A 24326-nucleotide genomic window follows, 5' to 3' on the forward strand; every position below is an offset into this window, starting at 1 on the left:
TTGCTACTAAAACATGTGTAAAACTGACTAGGAAAATGCCAAAATTGAGATTGAATAAGTAGTAACTCTTACACTGTCTATGCTTCTTAGCAGCCTTCTGTGACCTTGCCTGGCAAAACCCGTTGCCCCTTCCTGCAGGTGTCCTCCTTCTAAGCAGTGTGTTTGTCTCTCTCAGCTAGACTGTGAAGTCTTTGGGCAGAAATGGCATGTCCTGCTCTGTACTTTTTGCACTCAGTGTGGTGCTTACACACAGTAGATCCTTCTAAACCTTGCCTGAGTCTCTTCTTAGTGTGAGTGTGCCTGCGGGCTTAATTGCTCAGTTGTGTCCAACTCTTTGTGACCCCGTGTACGTAGCCCACCGGGCTCCTCTGTCCGTAGGATTTCCCAGGCTAGAATACTGGAGTATTCTTGCCCCCACTCCAGGGGATCTTTCTGACCCAAGGATGGAACCCACGTCTCTTGTGTCTCCTGCATTGGCAGGTGGATTCTTTACTGTTGTGCCAGCTGGGAAGCCCTCCTACTGTGAGGCTTGGGCACAAATATCATCAGAACAAGAGAAGCAGCAGCTACTGTCCTTATCAGAGGAGGGATCTGAATCAGAGTTACAATGCGGCCAAGAACCCAGGAAACCACTCCCAGAGAAACGACAGAGATTTTTTAGTTTCATGTGGTACATCAGGCTGTTTTGTTGCCTCATTTCCTTGATACACTGGCCCATGGCCTGGAAATGTCTTGTTTGTTTGGCAGACACCAAGGCATAGGGGCGACAGAGCATGTAATTTTAATACCATATAATACGTTTAACACAGTGTCATAAGTCACAGTAGGGGCATGTGCGTAGAGCATTACTCTGTGACAGAGGGGCTGGAGGAGCTCTTAATAGAAAGTAGTGTGGTCGCTGAATGAGAGAGAAGGGAGAATACCTCCTGCCAGCAAACAGTCTGTGAAGAGAGGCTGAACCTCCCAGCCCAGGAGATGAGGTCCAGGAATGGAGAGGGGTGGATGTAGCTGGTGAAGCTGGGGCCAACTGGGGGAAAAAAGGCAGAGAACTGACTGGGAGAAACTATCTCTGTTTTTGCTCTTCGTCTCCTGTCTTCTCTTTGTGCTGGTCTATGGAATTTTTGCTTTAACAGTGAGTGAGGGGGAGCCCCTGGAGTGTTTTACAGAGCAAAATGATTGATTTGATCAGAAATGTGTTTTGTAAGGCAGATGGGCAGTCATGTAACCACATAGACGATGAATTGTCGAGTCGAGTCTAAAGTCAGGTAGATGGATTTGGAGGCAGTTGCAGTGTCCAGGAGATAAAGAGTTATTATATAATTTCATTTATATGCTGTGTCCAGAAGAGGCAGATTCAGAGAGACAGAAAGTAGACTGATGGTTGCCCGGGGCTGGAGTTGGGTAATGGGAAGTGACAACTAATGGGTACAGGTTTTCCTTTTGGGGTGACGAAAGTATCATTAGATGGTGATGATAATTGTGCAACTTTGTGAATATACTTAAAAACCCATTGAATTGTATGTTTTTAAGTGGTGAATCTGATGGCATGTGAAGCATATCTCGGAGAGAGAGAGAGGAAGAGTTCCTGAAATAAGCAGGGATCGTGAGCATAAAGAAAGAGAGATGGGTTGGAGGGAAACTCAACCCAAGAGTTGGTCAAGAATTGACAGCACTTGGAGAGTGAATATTGGTGATGCCCACAGTGAAATAGGGGCCAGCCCTGCCATTTCCAAGCCCTGCCATTTCCAATTTGTATGATTAAACTGATGGGGAAAGAAATACTGGAAAAAGCAAGTTTGGAGAAACCTACAATGAACAGTGTAAACTGTTTTGAATATGTCATCAAGTCAGACAGTTGTGCATGAAGGCCCAGATTTCAGGAGACTCTGAGACTAGAAAAAGAAGTGAGTTGTGGAGGGGGTGTAGACTGAAGAGGTCACCAGGCTGCTGGTGGGCAACCCTGTGTCCCCACTCTTTTCGGCTCTCTCTCCTCCAGGCTGGTCTAGAGGGATGGTGCTGGAGGCACTGGTTTTTAAATAAAGCTGAATCTTTCTGTTACTTTTCAGGCAGAGGCAAGGCTGGCAGCAAAACGGGCTGCCCGGGCAGAAGCAAGAGATATCCGCATGAGAGAACTGGAACGGCAGCAAAAAGAGGTAACTGGGGAAAATAACCCTGTTTTGTGTCGTTACTTCAGAAGGCTAGTTTCCTTCTGAAGTAAACCTGGTTCCTTTTGAAATACTGGGAATAGAGTAACCTGATGTATGTGTTTTGATGAGCCATTCTGTGTCAGCAAGTTAGTGCAGTATTTGTTTGAAATTAACAGCAGACACCTGTATACCTCTTGTCATAAGTTACTGTTGGGTTATAAAGTCCTTGTAATAGCCAAAGAAGGCTTAGAGATGACAGAATTATTTACTATAGTCCTAAATGTCCTAGAATTTTGACTGTATTGTGATAAATACATAGTTAAGCTCTGTGAAATCATACAGCCATATAGTTTGTAAGCATACTTAATAATGGAGGAAAATCTTCGTATAAGAAAATGGAAAAAAAAAAATCCCACAATTGTAGCACTTTTAGGACTCCAGTCTTGTGTTACAAAAACTAGTATCCATATATAGATCAAAAACTACTGGAAAGAAGTGATTACTCTCAGTACTTTGGTTTATCTGTGGTGGAATTATGATTGATTTTATGTTACACTTTTGTATAGCTAATACATTTCCGTCTGTTTTAATTATCAGTGAGAAAAGCAAAAAAGAAAAAAAAATTTATAACTAGACATATATAGAAGTTGGGCTGCTTTAAAAGAAAACAAATACTCTTTTTTACTCTTTCCTTCTGACATTGACCTGACTTTGAAAATTCCCATAAAAACCATTTCTGATGTTTTAGTTTAAAGGGGGAAAAAGGCTGCAGGGCAATGTTAAACACTTTGTTTTGAGGTTTGTGGTGAATTTTCTGTTAATGAGTTAGAGAGATGTGTATAGAGTCCATATTGTCACAGCTCAAAAACAAAGCCAAAAACAGTTAATATAATGCTTTTTTTTTTTTTTTTTTTTACCTCATAGCTTCAAATATTGAATGCAGTTCTTGGCTTGAGATGAAATGTTACAATACAATGCATTGTCTTTTATATTCCTAAAATTGTAGTGAACTATAAGAATAGAGTTATTAAGTTTAAGTTTTATTTGTAGTTCTCTGAGCTGCAGACTGAACATATTTAGCTTAGTATGTTGTGTATTTTGAATGTGTAACTTTGAATTAACAATCATTGCCTTTCAGGACAAATGTATGTGATTAGTTTAAGACTTTCCATAGCAGGCAGTCTGTCGGAAACTTGAGTTTGTGAAACTTTTGCATTTGTAGCACTCTCATCATTCCTTTGACCGGAAATGGGGACAGATTCAGAAGTGGCTGGTAGGCCAGAATTGCCTGCCCTGCATGTTGTGATCAGTTGCTGAAATATGCAATCTCAAAGTAAAACATTGACTAATCATTTGCCAAGTAGGGGTGTTTGTCATGTTTGAACCTAAAGGTCAGCGAGTGTCTCTTCTGCCTGTAGTGGACCAAATGTGTGCTTGGAGTCCGGCCATTTTCGTTGTAGTTAGAGCCTCACGCTCATCTCATAAATGCTCCTGACCAAGAAAGATTGAGTAGATGAATGTGTTTTCTCTCTGTGGATTTGTTCTTCTGTCCCTAAAATTTGCCCACCCCTCTCCGTCCCGCCTTCTCCTCCCCTGCCCCTTTCTTCTTTTCTCTCTTTTTTAAAAAGCTATATCAGGTTCTTCATAGAAAGATGAACCAAATCATTCTTTCATCCCCTCTGAAAATTACTTTTATGTTGTTAGTTCTCTCAGTTTCCTTTCAAGTCTTACGCTGTCACTCCCAAATTTGTTAGCTACAAGAGCAAATTGCAACCAGTAATGTATGACTTACTGTGAGTCATTCCTAAATTTGAGCTTTTTTCAGTGTTGATAAGTGCCCTTGCTGCCTCTGATTGCCGGGGTTCTTAGCTTGGTGTGTGAATAGGCTTGGGGGATGGGGTGAGGACATCCCATGCCAGGTTTTGAGTATGTGTATATTTTCATGTGAAATGGCCACAGGAATTTTTATCATCAGATTCTCAAAAGGAGTCTGTGATCCCTAAGAGGTTAAGAACCACTGTTTAATTGCTGCATAACAAGCAACTTTCATAAGCAAATCCCTTCTAGAATAGCATTTTAAGGTATAACCAGAATTTAAATATTTATGATTGTATTTACCTACAAATTTTAAAACTTCATCATACTTCTCATTGTGATATTTTAAAAAAGAGAGAAAAAAGGTGTTTGGTTACTTAAAATTAAGCCACTCCTCATGTATGTGTTTGTTATTTTGGAGTAGAATCTGTCCTTTCTTGTTATTAAAGATAGCTTATTTTATAATTCAAGTGTCTTCTGCATGTAACTGGCTTAATATTACTGATGATGTCTTAAGAATATTTTTGCATGAGTTAAGAGAAATAATTCTTAATTGCAAAAGTGGAAATATTAATTTCCTTTTATAATTATGTATTATAGTTCTCAAATTAAATTGCCTAGGATTTTAATATCTTAGGGCAGATCAAAGCATTAAATTAAAAAAGCCTATGTTAAAAGTCTAATATTTAATTCTTATGTTGAAAGGAGCAGTTTGGGTTAGGGTTTAAAACGCAGGTGTCCAAGTCTTAACTAATAGGTAGGATTTGGACAGGCAGAGAAGGTGGGGTTTTGTTTCAGATAGAATAATTAACATTCCGACCCCTTCTGGCACTTCGTTCAAACTGATTTTTCCTCTAACTTCTTATCCTATCCTTGTCTTTCTGGCTGCTTTCTGTCTATGAACTTATCATAGAAGTTGGCATGTGAGCATCACAGTGTAAAATATAAATTACTAATAAATTTATAATAAATAATGCATAGACAAACAGTTGGGTTATCGATGACTAGAAGGAAGAATCTTCCTATACTAAAAATTTCTCCTAATTTAGCACTTTTTTCGCCCGTGAGTGGGCTGTTGGATGTGAATAGGGAACACCGGAGCATGAGGCTCAGGAATGAAGGTAATGTTGAGTACATGTCTGTGTGCCAGCATTGTGCTCATGGAGAAGGCAATGGCACCCAACTCCAGTACTCTTGCCTGGAGAATCCCATGGATGGAGGAACCTGGAGGGCTACAGTCCATGGGGTTGCTGAGAGTCAGACACGACTGAGCGACTTCACTTTCACTTTTTACTTTCATGCATTGGAGAAGGAAATGGCAACCCACTCCAGTGTTCTTGCCTGGAGAATCCCAGGGACGGGGGAGCCTGGTGGCTGCCGTCTATGGGGTCACACAGAGTCGGACACGACTAAAGTGACTTAGCATAGCATAGCATTGTGCTCATACCTTTTACATACGTGTTCAGTCCCCATTGTAAGACAGGTCCACTCTCTCCATTTTATAGGTAGGTGAGAAAGGGTTGGCAAAGTGAACAGCTTTAGTTGTTGGCAGAGCCAGAATTCAAAGGGATGCAAGGGTGCCCCATGTGCTGATGGTGGAGTGGGAGGTGGACGGACCAAGAAGAAAAGGGCCTGTGTCTTACTGGGCCCCCAGGTAGTCTTAGGTTAGCCAGTACTGCTGCCTGTAAGCCGGGTGTCTGAAGCAGTGACGTGTTGGGAATCTGAAAGAGCAAATGCAGTTTGTGAGGTTTCCTAATTTAAAACTGAGGGGGCCATACGACCCAGGAATCCCACTGCTGGGCATTAACACCGAGGAAACCAGAATTGAAAGAGACACGTGTACCCCAATGTTCATCGCAGCACTGTTTACAATAGCCAGGACATGGAAGCAACCTAGATGTCCATCAGCAGAATGGATAAGAAAGCTGTGGTACATATACACAATGGAGTATTATTACTCGGCTATTAAAAAGAACACATTTGAATCCGTTCTAATGAGGTAGATGAAACTGGAGCCTATTATACAGAGTGAAGTCAGTCAGAAAAACACCAATACAGTATATTAACACATATATATGGAATTTAGAAAGATGGTAACAATGACCCTATATGCGAGACAGCAAAAGAGACACAGATAATAAAGAACAAACTTTTTGAACTCTGGGTGAAGGCGAGGGTGGGATGATTTGAGAGAATAGCATAGAAACATGTATATTACCATATGTGAACTAGATCGCCAGTCCAAGTTTGATGCATGAAACTGGGCACTCAAAGCTGGTGCAGTGGGGCAACCCTGAGGGATGGGGTGGGGAGGGAGATGGGAAGGGGGTTCAGGATGGGGGACACATGTACACCCATGGCTGATTCATGTCAATGTATGACAAAAACCACCAGAATATTGTAAAGTAATTAGCCTCCAATTAAAATAAGTGAATTAATTAAAAAAAAAAAAACTGAGGGGGATAGCTCACCCCTTGAATCCAATATTTATTGTCAGAGATGTCCAGGTATATGCAGAGGGCTGTCAGCTTTAAAAAAAAAAAAAAAAACTTAAAGAGAACTTTTAAAAACAGGGTATATTTCATTTCCATTTATCTAACTTAAATGTATCAAACATAATTTTTCAGGAAGCCTTAAAAGATAGAAAACTCTCTTTGAAGGCATTGTCCTGTTCATTCATCTTTTATATTTATAAGGCTTCCCAAGACAGTGAAAATATTTTGTCTTCTGAACTGTGGAAGGAGAGGGATAGTCTGCCTTGTAATTGGTACCTAAAAACGTTGCTGAAATCTTTTTCTATTGACTTTCTGGTGATTAATTTTTAAAAAAGCCTTTTGGCAGTTTTAATAGTCCTTTAGAAATACCTGGGAAATGAAGCTTTTTTTGTATTCCAGAGTAGAAAACTAGGATACCTTGCCCCTTTCTTCATGTTCTTTGTATGTAGTTAAATCTGGATTTGGCCAGTATAGGATAGTATCTTGATTGGTTCAGTGGTATGGTGAGTCAGAAGGTCTGAATGCTGGTCCAGCTTTCTAGCTTTGTTGACCCTTAACCTTTTTGTGATGCAGCTTTTTGTTTATTGTACTATAAAATGAAAGGATCAGACTAGATGATCTCTAAGGATCCTCTAGCTCTTAAAAATAATTCTAGATTTGGTGCTAGGGTCTTTGGTTTATACAGGGTTTCCTTCTGTATCTCCCTGTCTGCCACTGTGCGGTAGCATTCCAGGTAAAGGCAGTAGTTAAAGGCCACGTGGAATGCCCGCCTTTCTGTGGAAGAGTAGTGTTCCACGGCAGACTCTTAGTGAAGTATGTGCTTGGAGTCTTTTTGGTGTAATAAAAATTTGCTCTGAGCTTGCCTCACTGTACATATGGTAGCCACTAGCCTTATGTGGGTAATTAGGTTTCGACTTGAATTGATAAAAATTAAACTTTGGTTCCTCAGTTGCACTTCTGACAGTTTAAATGCTTAGTGGCCACCTGTGGCTGGTGGCTGCCATACCAGATAGCACAAACACAGAGCATCTCCACTGTCGATGAAAGGCCTGCTGAACAGTGCTGGCTTCAGGTGTAGGTTATGACTGTGGAATAATCTGTATCCTGTCACTTTAAATTAGCCAGCCTCTATGGGCTTATATTTTATTCTGTAGTTTTCTGAACTCATTAGGTCATTTTTTCCAAATGGTGCTAAAAAGAAAGCTGTGTAAATCTAGAGATATTCCGATACTTACTGTGGTGTTATTTAGAGTTATTTTTATAATAGGCATAATTAAGGATAAATATGAATTCATCTGTCTTTGCTGCATGTTTAATGGGATGTGCTCTTTAGAGGCAGGTTTTTAAAAGTGCGCCTGTGTGGTAGGTGGAATGAAAAGAAAGGATAGAATAAAGAGAAAACTGAACGTTAAACCTTGTATTGATATGTCACCCTGGTACCCCAAATAACACTAGGAGGGGGCACATAGAATTAACCTCAACTAACAAAGCTAACTAGCCTAGAACTTGTTACCATTAGTAAGCTGTACCTACCCTGCTGGGCTAACACTCATGCCCCCCAAAGTTTTGTGATACGTCACCTGATAGTCAAAGAGAGGAAAGAAACTTGCTTGGCTTCTTACAGCTTACATGTGTCTATTACATAACAAAACTGTGAATCAGTGATGATTTCCTAAAGATCAGAGCACCATGTTGAACATTGAATTATTGAATCATCCTGGTACATATAAACAGACTTCTGAACAGATTTGATCAAATGCATCAATGTACACGACATATGACAAGCAGGCGTTTTTTGGAATTGTATTCAAAGATCATGACCAAAACAAAGCATTAAATTGTGGTGTTTCAGTTGAATTACTGTTGCTGGATTCACAATGAATGATCAGGCGTAGCCACATCCAATTATTCCATCTGCATGATGCTTGTGCTGTATTGTCATGGGGTGTTGAAGTTTTGGTGTGTTTTGGGAAAAGCAGTGTTGATTACCTGTGAACCCAGTTGGCCAGTTGTGTGTAGATTCTTAGTCAGTGCAAATTGACACTCCAAACTTTGAAATTCTGAAAGATCAGAAGTTTCTTACAGTTGATTAGGTTCTAGGGACTAGTCATTTAATTTCACATGACTCAGTACTTAATGCCACAGTGCTAATAGATGAATATGGAAAAAATTAGAATTACATTTATTTAGTCAATTGGGTTTTTTTGTGTGTTTTGTTTTTACAGTCTTCATAAGGCATAACTTTTGAAGCAACTTTATCAACTCTAAAGTATTTAGTTTCTCATAATTATAAGTAGTTTTTCATATTAACAATACACAGTCAGGGGCTATTTCATTTAGTTGTTCTTTGCTTTCCCAGTTATAGTGGTAAAAGAAAAAAATTTTTGGCAATGAGCGCAAAATTACAACCCAAACCTTTTTAAAAGAATACATTTTCACTGTAAACTACATCTGTAATAAACATTTCTTCCTGCTTTGCATAAATTAACATCATAAAAAATAGATCAAAGTCTGCTTTTAATGCTGACCTCAATTTCTGTTGGTTAAGTATACTTACTAATTTTTATCTTGGTATATTGAGCTCTCTTGGTCATATATCGAGTACATTCTACAAATGGCCAGACATACATACGCTTGTTCAAATGAAAACATTGCTGAGATGATTTCTACTTCCCTTCCAACTGAGGGAGGGATGTGACTGCCCAAACTCAGCTTTGAGGAAACTCCCCTCTGTGCTCAGTTCTGATAGGCAGCCCTCTGCTCAGTGATTAACTGTCCACGTACTTTCTCCCTTCCCAGGAAGAGTCGGAAAGAGCCAGGTCTTCCCACAGATCCAGTCATCGTCGTCCTTCTCTGGTTTGTAATAACCTACAAACTTGCCTCTGATACTTTTCCTCATCAGCTTGCTGCAGCCACTCACACACCTTTACTGTGTTTGTTTTTATCTTATCAGGGAGTTGAGGATGCATTGTCCATTCGAAGTCTTGGCAGTCACAGGGTTGGTATTTTAAGTTGTTTACACCCTAATAGCAAAGCTATCCCTTTGTCTTTTCTAAAAAAAGAGAAAATATTGGTAAAGTTCTTTTCATTGGAAAGTGGTATTTTCTCTCAAATTATTGCTATAAGTAAATCAATTCTAAAATCGTAAATATTTTCATCTATTAACATGTATATTTACTTTTTTTCTGTAAAAGGACTTTTGATTTTGTAAAATCATTACAAAATAATAAGATTGATTTTATAAAATAACACCTGCATGGTTCTAACTTTCAGATTTTTCCTACTTTCAGATTTTTTTAAATGATTATTTTTTTAATGAAATTTATTATTCGGTGGCATGGGTGACTAATAGTTTTATTCAGTGGTAAATTGAACTGATTTTTAAAACGCCTGTCTTACCATATTTATAGAAATGATCATGCTTCAATATTTTGATTAATATTTTGTAGTTTGTCTCAAGTTTTTAGTGTATATCATCATAAATCAAAATAAATGAGAAATTGTTCATTAAAAGCTTGCATATTGTGCCAAAAAAGCTGATCTCTGTTCTTAATGAGTTGTGCTTAAAGCACATTGCCTTAGAGCAATGCTTTTAATTTGTACATTATTAATATAGTATATGTGCTTATATCTAGATTTTTTTTCATCAGTAAAATTCTGTTCTTGTTAAGATCTATATTTGTTAATATCCCCAGGTCTAGTTTTCTTCCTATCTTGTATAATGTTCTTATCTTGTATTTTTTCCTATCTTGAAAATACACTGTATTAAACTGAGTGTGTTCTGGTATACTAGTTATTGACATGTTTGCATTCTTAAATAGTCTTTTACTCTGGTTATATTTCTTTTTTTTTATTCACTTACGTTCTTAAGACCACGTTTTATTTTTTAGATACTTTTCCTTGTGTTACAGTCTGTTGCGTATTGGCCGAGTGCAGCTTTGGCCATAAATTTTGCACATGCACATGCGCTAAACTGAATGGCAGGCGAGGTGATGTTTTCCGAATGTACAGTTGTTGCCAGGAGTGGTTATATTTCTTATTGTGAATATAATCTACTGGCTTTTTGGAATAAATTAGTAAGCTAGTACTTGAATCATAAACATTTTGGTTGATTATAAAAATTTAGATTTATAAGAATATTAAAAAGCCTTTATAGAAATCTAACTAGTGGTTTAAGAATGATTTTAAAGGAAAAGAGCTTTAAGATAATAAATTTGTCTTGCTTCTCCTTAGAGAAATTTTGGTGCCTTTTTTTTTTTTTTTTTTCCTCACAGGGAGTTAACAAAAGCTTAAAAGTTGAGCTTGGAGGGCTTTGAAAATAATCCCATCTCACCTTTTTTTTTTTTAATATATGACTTATTGTAATGTTCATAGTGTGAAGTTCACAGTCTTCAAGCTGGTTATTTGTAAATTTGCATGGGAAACTTACATATTAGTTTAACCTAATGGTAAAGCCATCCAAGTTCAACCTAATTTGTTTTTAAAACAAATCTGTAAACAAACAAAAAATAAATCTGCAATTAAATAAGGAATTGTTTACTCAGTGTCTATAAAGTGAGATTGATTTTCATTTCATGGAAATTACATCGTTAAATTTAAGATATAACTAGAACTCAAATAGTATTTTATTTCATTATGGTAGTTATGAAAATTTGCTATTATGTAGCAAAAAGTAAAACTCCTAATATTTTTAAAAAGCAGTCTGTGAACTTCAAGATTAGTAAAATTTTTACCTTGTAGAGACTTCAGTACTACTGTTAGTGTGCATTTACAATATTTAAATTTTTAGACTTTCTTAGAAATGTCTGATTTGAAATGAAAGCTTACTAATAACACAGTACAAAAGAAATATAGTTGAGATAAGTTTTTTTCTTTTTTCTAACTTGATAATATTGGGAGTTTTAAATTTTCATCAGATTATTGCCTTTTAGAATAACTTTACCATCTATATTATACCGAAAATGTAGACAACTTGTGTTCTCTGTAAAAATACATGTGATGGCTTAAAACCCTGACCTAAATTTTATTCGGGTTTGCTATATTATTTGGGGTTTTGGTATTTCTTTTCTGGTTACTTTTTTAAACATATGAGCTGTATATTAAAAAGTCTAAGACTTTTGGACCTTGTATTTGATACATGAACATTAGCAGTACTTGGATATGAGGAAGATGTGTTTATGGTTTCATGCCACATTCTTCGGACTTTGATCTCTCCTTTTGTCCAGTTAACTGCTTTCTTTGAAAAGTGTCCTGCCTGAAGCTATGTGGGGCTAGAGATGGTATCAATGCTATAGACTTTCTGTATAAAAATAAGGCAGAGATAGTTCAAGATGGTTGAAGATGGTAGCTTTGGGGAAAGAAGATTAAATCAAAGCCCTGAGTTTAGAATTGAAACAGTGCTTCTTTAAAAAGCAATGTACCTTTAAAAAAAAAAAATCTGACTGACTGCTTGGTCACTGCTTTTATGTATTGAAATACAAGAAGACTATAAGGAAGAGATCCGAAATTAGAAAATGAGGTAATCTTGAATCAGAGTGGTAGGGATGCATCACAGTTTTCACTGGTGGAGAGCTTTACTGTTGTTTTTTATTAGTTCCTATTTATATATCAGTGGCTTTAGTACAATTTTAATGAATTTAATTTTAATATGCTTGGAATTTATTATTCTGTCATTTACTCCTACACTGTTTAATTCCGTGGAAGAGCCCATCGAAGGACGTTACGGGGACACAATTGGAGCAGAGCCCGCACACCCAGCAGTGACGACCTCGTGGCGTGTAGCCCAGAGAAATGTGCAGCGTTAGTACTGTGCACTCACTGTTGACTCGCGGCGCCCGGGGGCTTGAGCAATAGGTCCATTCCCACAGAAACAAACACTTGCCGAACTTTTGTTTCTGTAGCCTGCTTTTTAATACTTTTTATAATAGGAAGTTTGGAAATATTTTCAGTTCTCTCTTCCTTGATGAATCGTTTGCTTTTAAACAACATAAATGCCAACTGTCACATACTGGAGGATTCTTTTTGTTCACCAGGTGTACAACCAGTAGTAGCAATTGGGATGTCCAGGTTGTGCATTTTCCTACCAGATTCACCAGTTTTTAAAACTGAGGGAATTCCCTGGTGGTCCAGTGGTTAGAACTCCACTCTTCCAATGCTGGGGCCCAGATTGCATCCCTGGTCAAGGAACTAAGATCCTGCAAGCTTCACAGCACAGCTGAATAAATAGATAAATAAAATAAAACTATCTGAGCTCTGCATTATATTTTAGAAAATCAAAGTAGATCATTTTCAGTTCAACTTGTTAAATCTTATGCTTTTGCAGAAGACCAGGTGTTACAGAGAGGATGAGAACTAAGACTGATTCCTTCAATGAACTTACCTGTTTGGGAGGATGGAATAGCTTATATGCAAGAGTGTGTGATTTGAGTAATACGTGTTTTGGTCATGGGTTTTTTTTTTTTTTTTTTTTTTTTTAAAAAAAAACAAAAGTATTTTGTTAACTGAAAGAAGTCACAGGTAAAACTTTCATAGAGAAGGAACTTTATTTTCAGTGAAATGTCATTCACCACAGTGACTTTACCACGCACATCATTTACCACCAAATGCACACCATTAGGCATTTTAGAAAATTTTGGATAAACAAGATTTTTTTTTACACATGTAGTAACACTTTATATTCTGTTTTCATAATATAAGAAAAGTATGTAAATGCAGATATTTTGCTTCAGTACCTCTTAGTATTTATTGCAATATCATTTTCTCTGAATTTAATTTTGCCAGTGGTAAAATTATACCACTTAGCCTTATACTTATGAAATACATTTGGGGGAGTTTCTGCATTATTTTTTGTGAATGATCATCTCATTAAGTATGAATTGAAACCTTTGTTCTGTCTGAACTATTATTTTAATGCTTTATTAGAACTACACTTTTAAATTTTACCTTTTGGTGTATTTTAGGCTTTTTAAAATTGCAGCCTCTATGACAGGAATACATTTTACACTGTAATCCAGTATTCATATGCAGAGATGTGCCTGTTTTTGTGTGTATATAAGTATATAAAAAATACAGAAACAAATTAAAAAAAATAATATTTACTGTATGTGATCCACTCTAGTATTTTGTATTTTTTTAATGTTGGTTGAACCCATAAATTGATTTTATGAACTACTAATGAGTTGCAGTCCACATTTAGAAAAACATTACTTTAGATCAGGTTTCTGAATAGTGTTCCCTAAGATCCTAAATGGGTATAAGAGTTGCAAAAGAAAGATATTTTTACCAAACTACCTGAGGAACTTGTTCATTGCTTTTGTTTTATACATTGCTCTTCTGGGCAAGATTGCTTAAAAAATCTGACTAGAATGCTTAAAAAAATTAGGAAAACACAAATCTGAGTAGTTACTATTTAATTTGGTTTCTTGGATTTGACATGTGGTGCTAAACGTATTATTTTCTTAAAGACCCGACAGGAAATATGGCTTTCTGGTCTTGTCATAAATTTTATATCTATTTTCTTTGATTTATATTTCATGCCACTTTTATATGTATACTATCCATTCCACACTTTGCTCTGACCAGGTTTCTAGCTTTGTTCGCTATTTTTCATAGCGAAAGCTCTTGAGAAGGGGTGCTTTCCAGGTGTGTGCACAAGCAGATCCGAGGGAGCTCTCCCCATTTTAGTGCTGCAGTTGTTTGTCTTTTAGTTTTGTTTTTTGGTAAGTTTATCATAGCTATGTGTTCCTGCTTCATTGCTTCTCCATGACTTGCTTTTGCCACGTTTCACATGATGGACAACGATGTTCACAGACCGTTAGGATGCTTAATTCCTGTGTTTAAAGGCTTCCTTGGGTGTTTGTGCTGCACTGTGCTGGGGTGAATCATCTGAACATTACTGATTATAAATTCTGGATCTGAATGAGAACATGAAGTTTTTCCTGTACATGTAGTTTAACAATAACCTATACTAGGAAAGAGTGAGGGGGGGAGAGTGTTCTTTAATTCAGGTGTCACAGCTATTATGTTGAATAATTTGGGGATTTTAAAGTAGTGCTGGATTTTTCATAATTTTATGAATGTTGCTTCCCCCCGCCTTTATATTTCTGATTTTGGAAATACAACCAACTTCCACCTTTTCCTGAAATCCAGTATGATGCTCTTAAGGATAGATCATCAAGACTTTCATCATTAGTATGTATTGCATGACTTTGTGTTAAGTGTAGTTTCACTTTATAAACAATTGGTGATGCTAATCCTAGATTATGTCTAACTTTGTCACAGGTCTGTTGTGATGTTTGGGGGAAATATATGACTAACGGCAAATTCTAGTGTGTAGTTGTGGCATGGTTTAGCACTTGAATAGCTTTGCCTTTTAAGATCTCAGGATCATATAAAAATTTTTTGCTTTCCCATTCAGGACTCATCTTAAAATGATGAGTCACCCAGCTGACACATACTCAGTGCCCTGGAAGACCTGTTTCCAGCGGTGTTGTGAGATGTACTGAACTACAGCAGCATGTTTTACAGCTATACCTGCTATGTCTTATGTTCTGTGTCACAAGCCAGCAGGGTGTGAGAGGATTCAGGTGACAACTGAAACGTCAGTTCCTCCACTCCTTTTTGCTTGATTTGGTTTTTTGATGGCATGTCATTTTGGCCAAGGAAGTTTACCTGTAGTGTGTTTTTCTTGGGTTAATGTATCCATACGTTGCCACAGCTCTTATGTTCAGAGTAGTAATGTCTAAAAGAAAGATATGGACTTTAAAAAAAAGGAGACTGAATTTGTAATCACTGATTCAGGATCTAGCTGTGCATGTTTCAGGTGGTGTGTGTAGAGCAGGCTGTTGACGGCTAGGCCCCTTCTAGCTGCATCTCCTCCTTTCAGACCAAAGGTGCATATCCACATTGCACTTCTTCTCTGCCAGTTGTCCTGTTTAGTAGTATTGCTGTCTTCTATCCCCTCACATGCACTTGGCTCTGACTCCTAGAAGTTACATCCAAGGATGTCAGGTTATTATCTAATGATGCTGCTCTAATGAGACAGACCACGCTGTGTAGGTTGCTCTCCGCTGAGCAGCACCTGCTGCGGGACCCGTAACTCGGGTTAAGAGGACTGTCTCAGGCAGTGCCGTGTTACGTTTTCTGTTCTCATCGTGCTTTGGTGGATACACAGGATTGCTCTTTGGCCTTTAGGTAAGGAGGACTGCAAAAGGAAGTGGCCTCTCTTGTCACTCATACCTTTTTAAAGAAGCGGAGACTCAAATGAGGTGTGGCATGAAGGCCCCCACTTAGAGCCTGCTGGTTCTGAGTCCTAATTCAGTCTTCAGCTGGCTCAGCACCGAGCTGGATGGCACAGCAGGGATGAGGGGGATGCTGGTATGCGGGCAGGCTGTGTGTCTGAGCCCGTTTCCCACTAACAGGTGCGTGCATGTAGACTACTCGATGTCTCATGTGGGCCTTTTTCTATGTATGATTTTAAGATGCACTTTATTAAATTATCTTAAAACTGCACTATGTGATCTTTAAAGTTAACATCAATATTTACTTCCAGAATCATTCTTACAGTCACTCTTACGGAATGAAGAAGAGATCTTCTGGTTCTCATAAAGACCCACTGGTTAGTTCTGTTGTGTCTCATATCACAGTATTTTGTGTGGTTGTAAAATTCACTGATCCTTTCAGGAAAATTAAGAATTATGACTGCATTAGTGTGCTCTTCAGGCATTATTGAAACCTGATAATATACTGAAACATGACTTACCAGAACCTTATTTAAAAATAATTTTGTTTTCATTTACAAGATTTAATATCAAGTTAACATATGATGGGCTTCCCTGGTAGCTCAGCTGGTAAAGAATCCACCTGCAATGCAGCAGACTCTGGTTCGATCCCTCGATCGGGAAGATCCCCTGGAGAAAGGATAGGATACCCACACCAGTATTCTTGCCTGGAGAATTCCGTGCACAGAGGAGCCTGGCAGGCCCCAGTCCATGGGGTCGCAAAGAGTCGGAAATGACTAAGCGACTTGCACTTCACTAACGTATGCTAACCCTGGTGGCTAGAGTTAGGAAAGTGTCACACTAAGTTCATTAATACTGTATTTTCATCTATGAATTGCCCTTTGGAGGACTGTACCTTAATAGGTTTAGTGAGATTCTTATAACTTATTTTGGATATTTGAATTGATTTAGTTGTGATATTGGGCTTCCCTGTGGCTCAGACGGAATCTGCCTGCAATGAGGGAGACCTAGATTCGATCCCTGGGTTGGGAAGATCCCCTAGAGGAGGGGATGGCAACCCATTCCAGTATTCTTGTCTGGAGAATCCCTGTGAACAGAGGAGCCTGGTGTGTTACAGTCCATGGGGTTGCAAAGAATCGAACACGACTGAACAACTAAGCACAGTTGTGGTATTATAGGCAGTACGAAACTCACATGTAGCTGTCATTCTGAATGATTGTTTTATACATTTGAGATTTGGGAACTTGAAATTAATTTTCTGGTAGAAACAACAAAGTTTATGATGGCAGAATTCCCATGCTGTCTTGCAGAAAATTCTTCAGCCTATAGTGTAATTAAACTGTAGGACTAATAGTGCTCTCCATTCCAGCCAACCTGCTAAATGGCGTTGCTGTGGGGAAAAAAAAATGTCTACAGTGCCCATTTGGGGTGCTGGGAACACCTCTTCCCTGTCGAGTTGCAACAGCACTGGCAGAGGAAGTGCAGCCCAAGCTCCTTGCTAACTCAGGGCTCCCTTGGGTAGGGCTCTGGCCATTGGTGAGGTGGAGAGCGGGGTGGGAACCTTTGGCTGGTAGAAATGAGGAAGGAGGCGAGGATGAAATGGGAGGACATTAGTGAGACCTGGCAGGTGGAGTATTGGGAGCTCTGGGGAGAAGTGAGTCATGGAGCCTCTCAGAGGGTGTGGTGCAGGCGGGTCGGCAGGGCAGGGTTGCGATGGGAGGAGGGCTGTCCCCTATTGCAGTGTCAACAGTGGAGGAGCCATCTTTCAGTCAGAGGTTGCCTGGGCTTCCTTAACCTTGAGCAAAAAAGATGGCTGAAATTGTTTAGATGATTTCTTTCCCCCCTCAAGCAATCACAGTAATGTAATTGCTTCCCTTAGTATATTGAAGATGAACCTGCCGTAGACCAAACCATGTTTACTGCTCACACTCTTTCTTTGGTAATTTAATTTGATCAGTTTATTTGAACAAATAATGGAAATAGGAGGAGTTTTGAAAAAAAAATAGCTTTAATGATTTCTGTGATGTTTCCAAATAGATTATAAAAGTAGTAATTATCCATTCATCCTGGGTTTTTCAAGGACATTCCTAAGTGTGACATGAGAATAATTCACTTCCTATTTCCTTTCTATTTTATCTGAGGGTTTATATTCTTTTTAAAGTAAAAAAAATAAAAAATAAAATAGCAATGATTTGGTTTGAAAAGTTAACCTTTAATATTAGTCTTCTTTGAGAGACTTGAAATCGCTGTTATTTTGACTTTGACTTAATATAATTCAAATCTTTAAAATCATTGTTTTGGAGAAGGGGTTTGGCAATATCCAATTTTGTCATTGTTGTTAGGTTAACAGCATTTAACCTAAGAAAAATGTGTTTGATTTTGCTTTTTGCAGAGTGGCCTCTACTTTGACCAAAGAAACTATAGCAGTCTTAGACATAGCAAACCCACCTCTGCCTACTATTCTCGGGTTTGTCACAAGATTTTTTGGCTTTATTTGTTTTATCCAACTTTAACACATTTCTAATCCCCTGTTTTGCATTTTGACTAGTTAGGACTAATCTGTGAATGGCTGTGTTTGTACAGGTTTGTGATAACTGAATTCACATTGTCTGTGTGAGTGTATCTTTAAATGATGGTAACTGTTGAATCACCACATTTATTAATGAGTACCATTTTTTCCAATTTTTTAAGTGAAAAATATTTACATTTACAAAAAAGTTCAAAGAATTGTATAGTAACCACCCGCATACCTATACTCAGATTCGACAATGAACATTTTTACTGTATTTCCTTTATCGTGTAATTATCTGTCTGACTGTCCCACTGTGTTTCCATCAGTCCATCTTTTTGGGAAGGGCACATTTCAAAATAAGTTGTAGGCATCCATACATATCACGGTGTATGTCCTTTTACTAAAAGTGTACATGTGGAAATATGAACTATAAGTGTGATGAGAGGGAATGCCCTGGTGGTCCAGTGGTTAGGGCTCAGCGCTTCCACTGCCAGGGCCTGAGTTCAGTCCCTGGTTGGGGAACTAAGATCCCACAAGCTGAACACCACGACCAAGAAAATATGTGATGAGAAGAATGTAATTATGTAATGTGAGAATCTCTTGTTCTTTCAAGGCATTTGGCACACCGTACGTTTAGAACATATTAAATATATGGCACGCAGTATATTTAAAATAATTTAGTTGTCAAAACCTGCATACATGATTTAGTCTTTATTTTCCATGTCTGATTGGGCTTAGTGAAAAAGAACTGAAAATGTATTGAGATGACATCAGGAAAAAAGATTTAATTCCTTTTTAAATAATGCTGTGCCTTGTTTAATGCATGGATTCACTGTGACCAGTATAATTTATCTAATTAAACTAAAGTACTTTGCCCATGGCTTGTTCTGAAATATAGGTTTTCTAATCCACTTGGAAAAGAGTGTTTATAGCAATAACTCAGAGCTCATTACCTGGCTCCCCAGTAATCAGGATAAGCCCATTCGATGTCAAGGAGCTGCTGGTAACTGCTGCGATGTGGCCACGGTTTGCACACTCCCTGTGCCATGGCCCTTGTTCCCAGAACATTTCCTTAGGTGGCCCTCTCATCTCCTAATGTTAATGTTCAAAGACCAGTGGGACTTAAAACACATTTATAGAAAACTGTTCCAAGTGTTTTTCTTTCTGATCCCTTAAAATTGATAGTTAAAGAGACTTCTAACGGTTAAGTTTTTCTCACTGTGTGTGTACTTAGCTGCCTTAAACACTTATGAATTACTGGTGAATTATGGAATATAGAATAAACATAAGCTTTCATGATTGTGAGACCAGTTCTCCCTTTCTTTTCTTGCTTGTGTTTTTTTTTGTGTGTGTGTTTTGTTTTTGTTTCTTAGCAGTCTTCCTCCCTGTACAGCGACCCTCTGGCGACATCCAAGAGCTACAGGGTTAGTACTTCCTGAGGAGTGTGGGGCCTTCAGAGCTGCCGGTTCCTTTCCTTTGGGTTAAATCATGCACTTTCTCCATAGGCCTCCTCCACTGTAAATTCTGGTCTGCTGAGAAGTGCCAGTCTGGTTTGTATTTTCCACTTCCAATGTGTGTACTCTTGGCAAAGCCATTGTCATGGTGCTGACTCTAGCTTGACATCTTTCCTCCAGAATAGCCAAGGACACGTGGCTTTAGTGCTGTGTGTACTGCAAAATGTGCTGCCTGTGCTTATAGTACAGAACTTTCGGGGAGTAAAAATGAGTGTATTCTCCTCACAGTGGTAGATACTGCTGGCTGTTGGTGGGCCCTTGCCTAGAATTGGCTTCCTATAGAGGAGGTGGATTTGCATGGGTTCCACTCCACTTGCATACTTGTGTGAGATGGCTGCCTAGGCATGGGATGTCGTATTTTTGGAGGGGAACAGCTGTGGCCTTGGCCACATCAATACTCGGCTCTAATGAAGCCAGCTGACTCGAAAGCCAAAACAATCGCTCTGTGTAATGTGCAATTTTGAGTTGGTTGCTTTCAGGCTGTTTGTTTTGTTGTGGCCTCTTCTAGTGACCGGGAACCTGAGGCTTTATGCTTAGTTTTATCATGACAGTGGGCAAAGCTTTCTGTACCTCACTTTCTTACCTGTTTTCTTCCCTCTTTTGAGAGAATAAATTGGTAAATGTTCTCCTAATTTCATAACATGATGAAAGGCAATGCTGTAACCAGTGGTGTTGAAATGAAGTGTGAGCCTGAAGCTTTACTGAGGCTGACGCAGGAATTTATGCAGACATAAATGAGTCTTATCACCTCAGGAGGCTGTGCACTTAAACACTGTTCTTCAGCTTTTTTGGAACTGAGTACTTTGAAGAAGTTATATGACTTTGAAAATAACTTTGACGCTGAATGGCTAAATGGCATTTCCTTTGTTCTTCAGGTGTCATTGTATAATGGTGGATTATATAACCCTTACGGTTCTCGAACTGTAAGTCCAAGCAGGGGGAGGTGGCGAGGAGGGTGAGGTGTAGGTGGGCACAGTTTACTTACAAAGAAAAAGCCAGTTAATCGGACCTGTAATAACTCTCCAAGCTGTGACCCATCAGCTTGTCAACTGTGACTCTCCCCCAAGCTGTGAGGAAGCGCCTGCTGCAAAATGAGGCTTCAAGTGTGAAGACAGTACAAGCAGAGAAACCTCTTTTCTGGCTCATTAGTTCCTCAGGGAGAGGATGAGAATAGCGCTTCTCGGGGCACCCCCTTCTCTCCTTGCTCTTGCTGTGGGCTCCTGGGTCATGAGGGTAGGAGCAGTAGGGCTCCAGCCGGGGGAGTAACAGTTACCTTAACCTGGCAACCAGGGTGAGTCAGGTCCAGGGGCACTGATGTATTCCCAGCGGGAAAAGGAGCTGATCATTATTGTAAAACCTGTCTTCTTGGAAACTTTATAGCCATCTGAATACAGTTTTCACTCATCAAGAGCGAGTTCATCCCGAAGCAGTCCTGTGGTGAGCTGCCTGGTCTCTTTGCATGTTCTGTAGACACTTCTGATTGGTTCATTAATCTGTACTCACAGTTCAGAATATTGAGGGTGTGGTGTGTTTCACCCTTTTCTGCATGGGTTGCCATTTTCCTTCAGTACACAAACTCAAGAACTAATTTGTCTGAATTGGTGGTTGCTGTATGAATGTGACGTAGCACATAATTCTTAAATGAGTCTGAATCTACTGCCATTAGAATTTTTTTTTTAATTTATTTGTAACTGTCATTTGGAAATTCTTTTTTTTCCCCCAGTGGTGGTAATTCAGGGTGTGAGTTAGCTGCCCTGTCCTTTTTCTTTCTCCTTTTCGTCTCTATACATTGAACCATTCCACTTGCTTCCTAGCCCTTCAATCAGTGGAGTGAGAGAAGAAATGAAATACATTAACTTTTTAAAAATTGCTACGTAAAACACAAAACTGGGATGATTCTAATTACCCAGTCTTTCTAGAGTATTAAAACTTGTTTTAAATTTATAAACGTAATATTAGCTTAAGGAAAGTACAAAGTAAAAGTCCTCTGCCCCTATTCTCCTGTTTCTGTCCCCCAAATGCAGCCTCTGTTTGTGTATGACGTTTGAACAGTATGCAAGTGATTCATGTATATAATGCTGCTTAACTTGTTTCTTTACTCACAGTATCTTTTCAAATCAGTATATAAAGATTTATTTTATTCTTTTTTGCGGGGGGACATTTAAAAGATTTTAAAAAATAAGTCATGTCCCTTTCTATTTCCACTGAGTGCCTCTTGGGGATTAGTTTTATGTCAGCACATTTTTTTTTAATGGCAGTGTATCATCATTCTGTTAGTGCGTGGGCTGTCCATTTGAAAAACTGCTCCCATTTTGATGAGCTTTTAGGTTGTCAGATTTTTGTTTCAACAGATACTTGTACAATGAACATGCTTATACAAGTATATTTTTGTGTACTTATATGAGTAGATAGATCTGCATGGTAAATTGCTAATCATGAAATGATGGGAACCAAAGAGTATGTACATTTATATATTACCATATTACCCACCATAAAGACTGTGCTAATTACTGTTTTTAATAGAAAATAATGACTTTTTTAGGAAACACCTTGTTATTCTTGATGATGTTAAAATTGGAGAAATTATTAAGCAGTGTCTTAAAGGTCAGCATAGGTTACTTTGTGGAGTAGAATAGGCAAGTTATATGGGCTTTCCTCTGTGTATATGTTTGACTCATTTTTCCTGCCATTTCCAAGTGACATTTATCAAGGATTCCACTCTTACAGTTAACAAAAAGTTATTAAAGGGATGTTTAAGGAGATAAAAGCTTTTTCACAGGAGGAAGTTTAGTTTTAACCCACCTGGTAATAAAATTCCATTTGGCAATTCTTGAGCCTGATGTCATTTTTAGTGTCCCCACTGTGATGGTCCCTTGCCAAAAAAAAAAAACAACTTATGGTAATGTTTTTAGTCGAGTATAGAATCTTGTCCTTGTGTGCTGGCTAAATGTGATTTCATTTGCAAGCTGGGCCTCAGAGTTAGTACCCCAGTGATGCCAGAATGGCTCCTTAGTGACGTCAGAATGGAGGCAGCCTGCACACACTGAAGGTGCTGCTGCTGAAAGAGCAAGGGGGCTGCGCAGTGATGTTAGAATACCTCCATGTGCTGCACAGGAGTGAGTAAAGGGCAACAGGAGTCATCATCTCAGTGTCCTTGGTGGTAGGAAATTCTGTGTTTGACATAAATTATTTCATTTGAGAAGATTATTTTTCTCTCCCAAACTGAAAGACAGTGTATTTATTGACTTAATGAATTATAAGATTATAATGCATTGTAATCAGTGGCTCCCAGAGGGCCTAGAGGTTTAAAAAGCATGAGGTCCCTAGCAGGTTTTGGCTAGTAGAGACATGCTTCACCCCCCTTTTCCTTTCATTTAACTTAAAAGGTAAAGTAAATACTATTTTAATCTTTGTGCTCTTTGGAACTATCTTTTGGTTTTGGGTGATTATTCATTATGCCTCAAAACAGCCTTTTGGTTTAATGGTGCTCAGTAGTGGTGCTAATTACAATCGATACTCATAGGGAGCATTTGCGTGTTTCCCAAAGCCTGCCTTCCTGTGCGTATGGTCACGGGAAGACCATGTACCTATGGTGAAACTGCATCTTTGTCATTATCTGCTTTTAATATCCGTAGTTTCTCGACGATGACACCGCAAGCATTGCGTCTTCTGGTTGTGCCAGCCGTGGGCGAAGGGACAGCGTGGTGAGCGTGTTCTGCATGCAAACACATCGAATAAGTTTTAAAATTGCAACACTGTGTGATCACATGAAATCTATTGCAAACTGAAATTTGCACTTGACAAAATGAGCATTCTCTTCAAATTTAGTTTATATGAATAATTTACCTTCAGAAATGTATTCCTGAGAATACATTTTCTCAGTGGGCTGTGTAAGCTTTCCTAATGACACCTCTTATGTGCTAGTCATTATGTACTTGACAGATTTTCACTTTTTATTCTTTGTTGCTGTTTTATGCACATGCATGTATATGCACAGTTCACCAAAAACAAAAAATCCTCAAACAAGATTAATGTTTCCACATTCTTTAAAACTCATTACTATGGATTACAAATCATGCTGCCATTAATTAGTAGTTTTCTTTGCTATGTATTTAACTATTGTTTATATGTCTTTTAAGACCTGTGAATTTTTTGAGTTGCTGATGGCAAAATTTAAAAATATTGTCTTAGAATTCAACTAGAGTTACAGTTGTAAAGGTAAGAAATAGCTACATTAGAATATAAATTATATGATTTCAGGTTATTTTTTTTTTGATGAAGCAAGGAATTTTACAGAGAGCTGATGACATTTTTTCTATATTAAGAATTGATTTGAAAATTACATTGAGGAGAATGGTGTGTCAGCTTAGAGCTAAAAGAAAAAAAGAGAGCCCAATAACTGAGAGGCTGTAGAGGCTATAATTCCGTTAAGAAATTAGAAGGCCATTTACTTTGAGTCATGTTTTGTGAAAGATTGTGAACCCAAGTTTTTCTTGGAAAAGGGTAACAGCAAGAGTCTGTGAGCTTTGTTGCCAGAAATACAGTGATTGAACTAAGACAGTTTTGGTTCCTTGGCAAGCCAGGTAGTGCTCATAATCACGGCT

At 38.4% G+C, this 24326-nt stretch overlaps 1 protein-coding gene across 50 annotated transcripts in view; it reads left to right on the forward strand.

Annotated features, from left to right (window-relative positions):
* The window catches only part of LRRFIP2 (LRR binding FLII interacting protein 2), a 109182-nt gene that overhangs the window by 43265 nt on the left and 41591 nt on the right, over positions 1-24326 (forward strand). For 7 of the 50 annotated variants that reach the window (XM_086365804.1, XM_086365811.1, XM_086365816.1 and 4 more), the window contains exons 3-14: positions 2067-2153; positions 3370-3420; positions 9257-9313; positions 9411-9455; positions 14606-14647; positions 16008-16073; positions 18089-18163; positions 19582-19632; positions 19714-19758; positions 20598-20645; positions 21103-21159; positions 23358-23426. In XM_086365804.1, the coding sequence (XP_086221930.1) occupies positions 2067-2153; positions 3370-3420; positions 9257-9313; positions 9411-9455; positions 14606-14647; positions 16008-16073; positions 18089-18163; positions 19582-19632; positions 19714-19758; positions 20598-20645; positions 21103-21159; positions 23358-23426 (693 nt within the window). The remainder of the gene's footprint in view (positions 1-2066; positions 2154-3369; positions 3421-9256; positions 9314-9410; positions 9456-14605; positions 14648-16007; positions 16074-18088; positions 18164-19581; positions 19633-19713; positions 19759-20597; positions 20646-21102; positions 21160-23357; positions 23427-24326) is intronic. The other 43 variants (XM_086365827.1, XM_086365835.1, XM_086365847.1 and 40 more) reach the window with 12 other exon arrangements.

Source organism: Bos grunniens, chromosome 22 (assembly GCF_055505025.1).
Source record: "Bos grunniens cultivar Pamir isolate PY7600 chromosome 22, Bosgru_T2T1.0, whole genome shotgun sequence".
NCBI classification, from domain to species: Eukaryota; Metazoa; Chordata; class Mammalia; order Artiodactyla; family Bovidae; genus Bos; species Bos grunniens.